Source organism: Rhineura floridana, chromosome 11, assembly GCF_030035675.1.
Source record: "Rhineura floridana isolate rRhiFlo1 chromosome 11, rRhiFlo1.hap2, whole genome shotgun sequence".
In the NCBI taxonomy this organism is placed as follows: domain Eukaryota; kingdom Metazoa; phylum Chordata; class Lepidosauria; order Squamata; family Rhineuridae; genus Rhineura; species Rhineura floridana.
In genome coordinates, this window is record NC_084490.1 from 1,640,933 (window position 1) to 1,651,360 (window position 10,428).

General features: G+C 51.9%; 1 protein-coding gene across 1 annotated transcript; it reads right to left on the reverse strand.

The window, feature by feature from the left end:
• Window positions 1–648: 648 nt before the first annotated feature.
• LOC133366790 (chloride channel protein 2-like) lies at window positions 649–10,378 on the reverse strand. The gene is made up of 9 exons (XM_061590279.1): window positions 10,374–10,378; window positions 10,091–10,224; window positions 9,684–9,814; window positions 8,447–8,483; window positions 5,483–5,571; window positions 5,309–5,380; window positions 4,311–4,415; window positions 3,827–3,913; window positions 649–2,307 (listed from the first exon to the last, which is right to left on the reverse strand). Exons 1-9 carry the CDS (start codon window positions 10,376–10,378, stop codon window positions 2,176–2,178), a joined length of 792 nt encoding a protein of 263 aa, XP_061446263.1. The 3' UTR covers window positions 649–2,175.
• Window positions 10,379–10,428: the final 50 nt, after the last annotated feature.

The window sequence follows — 10,428 nt, forward strand, 5'->3', positions numbered from 1 at the left end:
TGTGTGGACGGTCCAGTATAAATCCTGAGCAAATATAAATATGGATGGATGGACTGCCTTCAAGTTGATTCTGACTTATGGCGACGCTATGAATAGGGGTTTCATGGTAAGCGGTATTCAGAGGTGGTTTCCCATTGCCTCCCTCTGAGGCTGAGAGGCAGTGACTGGCCCAAGCCCACCCAGTGAGATTCATAGCTGTGTGGGGATTCGAACCCTGGTCTCCCAGGTCATAGTCCAACACCTTAACCACTACACCACACTGGCTTCCTATGTTGAAAACAGCCGCTCCCTCGTCTTAGTCCCACTGCAGTCCCACAAGAGAGCTGAGGGATCTCTAACAAAAAATGCAGCAAAAATTGATGCATCTTTCTGAACTGCAATTCCCAGAATGCTTAAGTGGGAGGGAAGCTATGACAGTTAAAAGCCCTATACAACCAACACATGATTGCAGCATAGACAATTGCAGCTCCTGTGATTCGCTCCTGCCCCCTTTTCTCATGCAAGAAGACACAGGAGGTCTGAAAAGTTAAAGAAGACTCACGTAACACACACAGAATCACCTGTCCTGACCTTCCATTATGCCCATTTCCAGGGAAATAATTGTACATTTTTAATTACAATTAAAATTAATTAATTTATACATTATTAATTTCTAATTATTCATTAATCATTATTGCTATTAGGGTATTCAAGGACGAAAAGCCAGCAACAATACTTTGAACAGTAGAGACTGGAGGGTTTCAGCCCCTTGTGAGTTCAGACTAAAATGTGGAGCGAATTCTGTGCCCTACTGACATGAGAGCCCCCAGCCCCCACTGACTTTGCACTAGAAGCAAATTTTCCTCCAATCGAGGCCTTTCCCCCCAGATGATGCTGATTTCCCTGCCCTTGTAAATCCAAGGGATGAACCAGCCATGGCGCTCGGGGCATTCAGCTCTGCCTCCTCTCTCACGTTAGCAACATCCAGAAGTCACACGGTTGGACCCAAAAGGATCCATAGACCCACGGAGTCCTCAGTCTGTGTCCACCTGTGCTACTCCACAGGGCCGTCAGGAAGGGATGCTGTGAATGATCTGTGAATCCATTACAAGAGTCACAATGCCCATGCTCTGGAAAAATGGCCTTTGCCCACCTGCTGCCCTCCAGCTGGTTTGGACTCTGACTCCCATCAGCCCGAGCATCACAGGGCCATTCTGGTGGAGGCTGCTGGGAGCTGTAGTCCAAACCAGCTGGAAGGCAGCAGGTTAGAGAAGGCTGCTCAAGAGCCCCACTTCCATCCAGTACCTCTTATAAAAGACAGTCCATTCCCCATGTTGCCTTCACTTTCTCCGTTTCCACTAGTTGAGCCTACTGCCCTTCCCCCCATACATCTTGAGTATTGCATCCAGTTCTGGACACTGCACTTCAAGAAGGATGCAGACAAACTGGAACAGGTTCAGAGGAGGGCAACGAGGATGATCAGGGGACTGGAAACAAAGCCCTGTGAGGAGAGACTGAAAGAACTGGGCATGGTTAGTCTGGAGAAGACTGAGGGGAGATAGGATAGCACTCTTCAAGTACATGAAAGGTTGTCACACAGAGGAGGGCCGGGATCTCTTCTCGATCGTCCCAGAGTGCAGGACACGGAATAATGGGCTCAAGTTGCAGGAAGCCAGATTTCGACTGGACATCAGGAAAAACCTCCTAACTGTTAGAGCCATACATCAATGGAATCAATTACCTAGAGAGGTAGTGGGCTCTCCGACACTGGAGGCCTTCAAGAGGCAGCTTGACAGGCATCTGCAGGGAATGCTTTGATTTGGATTCCTGCATTGCGCAGGGGGGTGGACTTGATGGCCATATAGGCCCCTTCCAACTCTACTATTCTGTGTCTATGTCTATGTTATACACACCTTCTACCATGTCCTGTCTCTCTCCCCCAACTCCGAGCTCCTAAGCATGCCCATGCTGGCCCTGGCCCAGCTACAACTCAAAATGATGTGCTGATTTCCCACGACAGACATTCCAAGAGCTTCAGTCCCAAGCCTTCCACCTCCGTTGGCCCCACCCTGCAGGCCTCAACTGCCAGCCATTTGTGTGTGTCTTTGTGTGGGTGCTCCAATACATTTGGGGGCAGCAGGGTTGCATAAATGGGGCCGAAGGGGAGAGATGGCACCATCCACGATTCCTCCAGTCCTACACTGGGGGGCTCTTGGGTTCAGCCTCTCCCGATGGCTTCAGCGCCTGAGCATCAGGCCTGCACAGATGCCGGTGGTGACGACTGCTGGCAAAGGTGCCCTTGACACACCCTTCAACGGCCGTTTTGAGCTGAGGTGAAGAAGGGGAGAGAGGTGAGCATCCAGATCTCAGCGCTGCACTGGTGGCCTGCCAAGCTTTCTCAAACACCACCATGGCCCCAGCCTCTTGTGCTGAGGCTCCAGGGGGGGTGGGTCAAGAATACCCTTCACCACCTTAGGAAGCCACTTTATACCGAGTCAGACCAACGGTCCATTTAGCTCAGTATTGTCTGCACTGACTGGCAGCAGCTCTCCTGGGTTTCACACAGGGAATCTTTCCTAGCACTACCAGGGGATGTGACCTTCTGCATGCAACGCAGACTCTCTGCCGCTGAAGTACGGCCCTTCACCATTCAAATCCTTGGTCCATCTAGGTCAGTATTATCTACTCAGGCTGGCAGCAACTCCACAGGATTTCAGACTGTGGACATTCGCAGCCCTACCTTGAGATGCCATTGGAGATTGAACTTGCAGCCTCCCTGCATGCAAAGCCAGTGCTTGATCACTGGGCTATGGCCCTTCCCCACCTTCCTGTCATCTGTTGACTGGCTAGATACCTGCCCCCCGCCCTGACCCTTTGTTCTGCAGACTCTGGATGCCACAACACCTGCCCCCCACCCTGACCCTTTGCCCTGCAGACTCCGGATGCCACAATACCCACCCCTGCCCTGACCCTTTGCCCTGGAGACTCTGGATGCCACAACACCTGCCCCCCACCCTGACCCTTTGCCCTGGAGACTCCGGATGCCACAACACCCACCCCTGCCCTGACCCTTTGCCCTGGAGACTCTGGATGCCACAACACCTGCCCCCCACCCTGACCCTTTGCCCTGGAGACTCCGGATGCCACAACACCCGCCCCCCACCCTGACCCTTTGCCCTGGAGACTCTGGATGCCACAACACCTGCCCCCCACCCTGACCCTTTGCCCTGGAGACTCCGGATGCCACAATACCCACCCCTGCCCTGACCCTTTGTCCTGCAGACTCCGGATGCCACAATACCCACCCCTGCCCTGACCCTTTGCCCTGGAGACTCCGGATGCCACAACACCCACCCCTGCCCTGACCCTTTGCCCTGCAGACTCCGGATGCCACAATACCCACCCCTGCCCTGACCCTTTGCCCTGGAGACTCTGGATGCCACAACACCTGCCCCCCACCCTGACCCTTTGCCCTGGAGACTCCGGATGCCACAATACCCACCCCTGCCCTGACCCTTTGCCCTGGAGACTCCGGATGCCACAACACCCACCCCTGCCCTGACCCTTTGCCCTGCAGACTCCGGATGCCACAATACCCACCCCTGCCCTGACCCTTTGCCCTGGAGACTCTGGATGCCACAACACCTGCCCCCCACCCTGACCCTTTGCCCTGGAGACTCCAGATGCCACAATACCCACCCCTGCCCTGACCCTTTGTCCTGCAGACTCCGGATGCCACAATACCCACCCCTGCCCTGACCCTTTGCCCTGGAGACTCCGGATGCCACAATACCCACCCCTGCCCTGACCCTTTGCCCTGCATCACTGCCCCTGGGCAGTCACTCACCTCCTTGAGGCTCACCACTCCAACCAGGCGCCCCATGTTGGTCACGTAAGCCGTGCGGAGGCTGAGGAGGTTGAAGAGGTCATAGCACTGGAGCAGAGGTTGAAAAACAAGGTGTGTGGATGTGTCATTGCTGGGGGTGTACAGGGTTATTATTTCTGTGCAAAACCTGGCACATGGGGGGCCTATCTGTCCCAACTCTCCCCCCCTCCGAATCGGCTGCGATTCCCATCAAGCACGTGCCGGCTGGGGCTGATCAGAGTTGTAGCCTGCAAGGCACCAGGTTGGCAAAGGCTGGTCCAGTCACTCACTGGCAACCTAGGTAGCTAAACACCTGGCAGTGGGCAAGGTTTTACAAATCCATCTCCCTGCTCCAAAACAACAAAAGGTCTTGGGAGATCAATGAGTTTATGGCCCAGAAGGCCTCCTGTTCCTTCAGTTTCTGAAGAAGAGGCGAAGCGAGGAGGGCCTGGGCTGGCGGACTGACCTGGTAAAGGGTTTCTTTCTCCAGCAGGCGATAAGGAGCCGGGTCGATGGGCACCTCATCCAGGCAGATGGGCTCCTGCAGTCTCCGGCACTCCCATTCCTCTACCTGCGTGCACGATTGGGAAGAAAGAGGCCAGGATTGGCTTGCTCGGCCTGGGCACACCTTGGCCACGTTCCCGCCTTCCTTTGCTTTTAAAAGCATGTGGCATCACTGAAGCTGCCCCAGAGCATCTAGAACTCCACGTCCCTTGCTGGGCACGGAAAGGGCCAGACACGCCTGTCCATGTAGACTTCTCGTTTTCTATTTTCATCACATAATTGGGCCCACAACATTGCATGCACACAGCTCCTGGTGGAAGCGAGCTGTGCACCTGAGCCAGGGGTAGGTGGGCTCCTAATAGTGAATCCTCCAAAGACCTTGGCATGGATCAGGATGTCTTTAAGGCATCCCAGACGCAAGTTGTGAAGGGTCTTGTGAATTCACACAAGAACCTTGAACCCGGCCTGGTAATGTACAGGCAGCCAGTGCAAGCTTTTAGGCACCGGAATTATGTGCTGGTGATAATCTGTCCTCACCGACAGTCTAGCCGCAGCAATTGGCACCAGGTGGAGCTCCTGGACCAGGTCCAAGGGTTGCCCCACATAGGGTGCACTGCAGTAATCAACTCTAGAGATTACCAGTGCATCCGCTGCCTCCACATTTCCTTACCAAAGCATCCAGAGATCCAGAATCCAAGCACCTATGCCAGCCTTCGCCGACCTGGTGCCCTCCAGATGTTTTGGACGGCACAACTCCCTTCAGTGGCTGGCTGGGGCTGATGGGAGTCATGCAGGCCAAAACACCTGGAAGGCACCAGGTTGGCAAAGGCTGGCCTCTGCTCTGCTAAACCCCATTCTCCATTCAAGGAAGCCAGGAGTCCTGGATCCCAGCCGCCTCCTTGCCCAGCCTTGCAGGACCCTCCCCTTGCAAGAACCTCGGAGTCTCTGCTCCAAACATACCATGTTGCAATATTGGACATGCTCATTTTGTGGCAATGGAGAAGCAGCAGTCCTTTGCACAGTCTTTGAGGGCTGAAATCAGAAAGGGCACCGATAAGCCAGGGGGGTCTGCAAGGGATGGGGGGTCTCGCTGCCTCACCCTGAGTGATCTGTGCAGGCTTAGCCACCTCCTACCTCCACCTTCTCCTCTTCTTCCTCCACCATTTCTTCCACCACACTGTCCTGGGCGTTGGAAACACCATGCTCCATTGCCTTGAGCGTCTCTGCAGAAGAAGCAAGCAAAAGGGGTTATTCTGGCTTTGCCTCCCTACCTCACAGAACGTAGAGTTGGAAGGGGCCTACAAGGCCATCAAGTCCAACCCCCTGCGCAATGCAGAAATCCACAGATGGCTGTCCAGCTGCCTCTTGAAGGCCTCCGGTGTCGGAGAGCCCACTACCTCCCTAGGTCATTGGTTCCATTGTCGTATGGCTCTAACAGTTAGGCCGTTTTTCCTGATGTCCAGTCGAAATCTGGCTTCCTAGAAGTCTTGCTAGAGTGGGGCTGTTTAGGTACGTTTATGCAACACACACACCATCAAGCATATATAAAGCATGCGGCTTCCCCTCCAAAAAATCCTGGGAACTATAGTTTACCCCCCACAGTGCTACAATTTCCAGCACCCTTAACAAACAACAGTTTCTGGGGTTCTTTTGGGGAAGTCATGTGGTTTGAATGCATGGTGTGTCGACAGCCACAGTTCAAATGTGGGAGCCCTAGGCCAGTGGTTCCCAACCGGGGGGCTGTGACCTCCAGGGGGCCTGCGAAGTAATCCAGAGGGGACCATGAACAGTAAAGAAATGAATTATTTATTGATTTTTTTAAAAAGTGTTAACTACCTGGACAGTGTCTGCTCCCCACTGCCGCTGCAGACGACACCTCCCCCTTGCTCCAAATGAGAGGGGAGGCCTTTGCTGAAGTGCTAGATTGTCTTTCAGGCATCTGCCTATGCCACACATGGCAGATGCCAAAGGAGGCTGAGGGTGGAGCTACCAGGAAGAAGAGGGGATTACTATCCCGACTCCCATCTCCTTGCATTGCCGCTGCTGACAATGCCCTTACTCAGAATGAAGGAAGATGACTTTTCGTGAAGCAAAAAGAAACAAGGCTGCAAGCAAATCCTGCTTCCCCCCTTCCTTCCTGACAGCCAGCCTGCCTGCCTTTCTTGGCTCCTGCTTCACTGCCACCTCCTTTTAAAAATTATCCTTATTTGCGAGGCCGCCTAGATCTCGCCTTCGGCCCAGACAGAGCCAAGGAGCAGTGAGGAAGCTCAGGACTTGCTCGCCCCCCATCTCTGAGACGAAGTGTGTGTGCTAGCGTACCCCCTTTCTTCCACCTACACTCTGCTCCCTCAATCTCTCCAAGATGCTGAGGCAGTTGAGGGCTTCCCCCCTCCCATGTGCCCGAATGCATGCACGCCTGCAGATGCTTGCAGGAGGCGCAGGTGTGCGCGTGTGTGCGTGTGCACTGATCTCTCTTCTGCTCCACTCTCACTCCCCAAGTGCATGCTAACCAAGTCATCAGTTCTGATGAGCATCCCAAGGCCTAAAAGCACTATCCCCCCTCCTCAACCTATCCACCCGTTTGTCTTCGCAATCTAGCATTTCCTGAGGATGGCAGCACCACCTTAGAGGCACTGCACAGTTGTGAGTTAAATGTTGGTGGGCCACACTTGCTCCTTTCATGCCTAGAGATCCCTCCAGTCTGAAGTTCTCTAACAGGTTAATTCTGATTTTCATATGTAAACTGGTAGTTGTGTGTGGAGATGGCACCGCTAAGCAGAGCCTGGGAATGAGATAAACCTAGCATAATCCCACAGTGTCCACCTGATACTGGTACGAGCTCAGACAGATGGTTAGTCATCTATTTTGGCTACTAGCCATAGAGTAGGTGCTATCTTGACTTTGCAGATGTATATATGTTGTCAAGGCCACTGCTGTATAGCAAATAGTCAAAATATCAGGTATGATTAATTAGAACCTAACAGGATATAGAGAGCCAGTGTGGTGTAGTGGTTATGGTGCTGCATTACAACCTGCACAGACCATGGTTCGAATCCCCACCCAGCCATGAAGCTCCCTGGGTGGCCTTGGGCCAGTCACTGCCTCTCAGCCTCAGAGGAAGGCAATGGGAAACCACCTCTGAATACCGCTTACCATGAAAACCCTATTCGTAGGGTCACCATAAATTGGAATCGACTTGAAGGCAGTCCATACCCATATCCAACAGTATATAAAGCCCTACAAATCCCTCCAGCATTGGAACCCTAAGCATAGATCAGAGGATGCTGGGCACCAGACCTCACAGGAACTTGTCCCTTTCTGAGGGGTTCCTAGTGACTGAAAGAATATCTCCTTGAGGAGGGGAAACTCAGCATAGACCAGAGATCCTGGAACAGTGCTACATGTCATCTCCAGCTCCAGGGGTTTGTCCGCTGTCATTTTGTAGGGTTCCCCAGCATCAGCAGGGACATAAGATTTGTAATCATCTTTCTTTGTAAGCTTTTTTTAGTTATTAAATAAAACCTTTAACTTTCACCGATTTGCATGGTCATTGCCTTCAAATCCACAAAGAACCATTGCCCTTTGGCCAAACAAAATTGCAGGGATGAGCCCCTCCAGACATCCTTTTTATTGGGCATTCATGATTATTTATGCTCATTATTCTCTCAGGGTGGTCATATATACTCCTGCTTTCAGTGTTATTTGTACCTGCAAAAGATTTTGTGTGTGTGTGTGTGTAGAGTCATACTGGCTTAGGCTGATAGCAGTTGTTCAGAACAGCTGGAGGGCACCAAGTTGGCAAAGACTGCATCACACAAACTGACAACTTCTTGAAAATTCAGACTACAACCTGGAGTGGATTCCACTGCCCCACTGACATGGAGCCACAAGCCGCCACTGCAACATGATGGTTTCACTGGTACCCCCTAAAGATACTGCTTACACACACACCCCACCCTCTACACACACCGACACACAACTGCTTAGGCCCTCCAGTTAAATGCTGGACAGATACAGCCTGGCCATTATGAAAAAGAACTTCCTATTCTGCCCGCTCCCCTCCATAACCCAAGCCAGTAGAAGCTCTGTTGCTCTTACCTGGTTTTTCAGTTTTCTTTTCATTGCCAGCTGGTTCCTGCAAGAGAGAATATCAGAAGGATCCCTCATCCAGCCCTGCCTCACACTGGAATGGAGGGAGCAGCCTTATCTCACAAGTCAGACCCTTGGCCTATCTAGCTCACGATTGTCTCCACACCAACTGGTTGTTGTGGATCTCTAGGATGGAAAGATTTGGCAGCAGGACAGCCTTCCCCAAGCTGGTGCCCTCCAGCTGTTTTGTACTACAACTCCCATCAGTGCTAGCCAGCATAGCTGCATGATGATGGCGCTGAGTCCAAGATACCCTTTTTATTGCACATTTTTGATTATTTGTGCTTATTATGTTATTGGGGCACTCACACCTGATCCCACTTTCAATACTGTTTGTACCTGCAAAAGTTGTTGAATGGTCACTCCAATCAGTGCACATCCCATAACTTTCTGCTGAAATCCTTTTTTTTAATATCACAAATATTCTGGTTTATTTTTGTCCTGCTTTTCTTGGGCTGTGGCCCCTCTAGACACCAATAATGTAGTTGCATCGGGGAGCATAGCAGAACGACCAGTTGTGCAGAATACATCCACCACTAACGCCCTATTATTCTGTCAAGAACACGTCACAGAAGGCAGCTGCAATACAGCACCTGTCTGGAAGAGCCCCAAAACCTCTGGAAGGCACCAGCTCGGGGGAAGGCTGTTCTAGGGGAATCAAAGGGGGCAGGTGTGGGCTGGCTGGAGCAAAGTGGCATGCATTTAAAGGACATTATGTATTTAGTATTTGATTTACATATCCTGCCCTTCCTCCCAGCAGGAGCCCAGGGTGGCAAACAAAAGCACTAAAAACACTTTAAAACATCATAAAAGAAGACTTTATACATTAAAACAAAACAATTTTAAAAACATTTTTTAAAAGCTTTGAAGACATCTTAAAAAAAAGGTTAAAAATACATTGTTTTTAAAAAAAGTTCAAAAAAACCCATGCTTGTCATATGCAGAGGCCGGAATGAGAGAGGAGAGAGCTGACTTAGGAATAATCGGCTTTCCTTTCCTTTTCCTCCTTTGCTTCAGAATAAAAGGGTTATGTCCAGGGCCACAGCCCCAGTCATTGGAGGCTGATCCATTAGGGCATGGGGGGCATGCCAGGGGGTGGCTCTGGCTTCCCCTCCTATTGGCCTTCCACCCCACCCATCCCAGGCTCTCTCTTTTAGGGGAGAGCACAACAGGGGAGGGGACTCACAGGCTCTTGACTTTGAACCCTCTCGGCCCACTGGCTGAGCAGGTGCTGGAGTCTTTTCTCTGCACTCAGCTGGGCTGACAGAATCTTGGAGAGATGCTTCCTCTTGATGGATCCCAACAAGACGCGAGTCTCTTTGAAGTGGGGGAGAGACAGACAGAAGAATGGGCAGGCCCATGAGTGGGGTTTGGGGCCTCTTCCCAGTTAGGGGCTCTGGCTGTTCTTCCCACATTCAAACAGCCTTCCTCAACCCACAGTCCAGGACTCGCTGGGGGCCTCCACCTGTTTTGGACGACGATGGCTCCCGTGTGCCCCAGCCAGCACAGTGGGTGACGGGAGTTGTAGTCCAAAGCACATATGGAGGGTGCCACGTTGGGGAAAGCTGATCTTGGGATACAAGAGATGGTTACCTTGAGAGTCCACTAGGGGAAACTGCTTTAGGGTAGAGATTTTGAGCAGCCTCCGAAGACCTTTGTATTTGCTCTCCCGGGACAGATATTTGAGATCAGTCACCATAAAGTCCTCGACATAGAAATCATGGCCTCTGGGAGCAAAGAGGAGGGTATGGAGGGGGCAGGATGGTTTGGAGGGGATTGGGGGAAAACCCGAACATCTGAATAAAATGTGCATCCTGCTCCCCTAATGCACTAGCCTCTCCTCCTCTCCCAGTAAACCCAGTATCACCAGCTCTACCCCATGTTTCATTTAGACCGCCCTGAAACCCACCTTCCCTAGAGGACCTAGCACT

Excerpts from the sequence above, each read along its gene's own strand:
- LOC133366790 (XM_061590279.1), bottom strand. Across the intron at positions 9,815-10,090 it reads TCCCCTAGTGGACTCTCAAG|AGACTCGCGTCTTGTTGGGA; the intron begins GTAACCATCTCT and ends CCCACTTCAAAG. Across the intron at positions 8,484-9,683 it reads GGGTTCAAAGTCAAGAGCCT|GAACCAGCTGGCAATGAAAA; the intron begins GTGAGTCCCCTC and ends TCTCTCTTGCAG.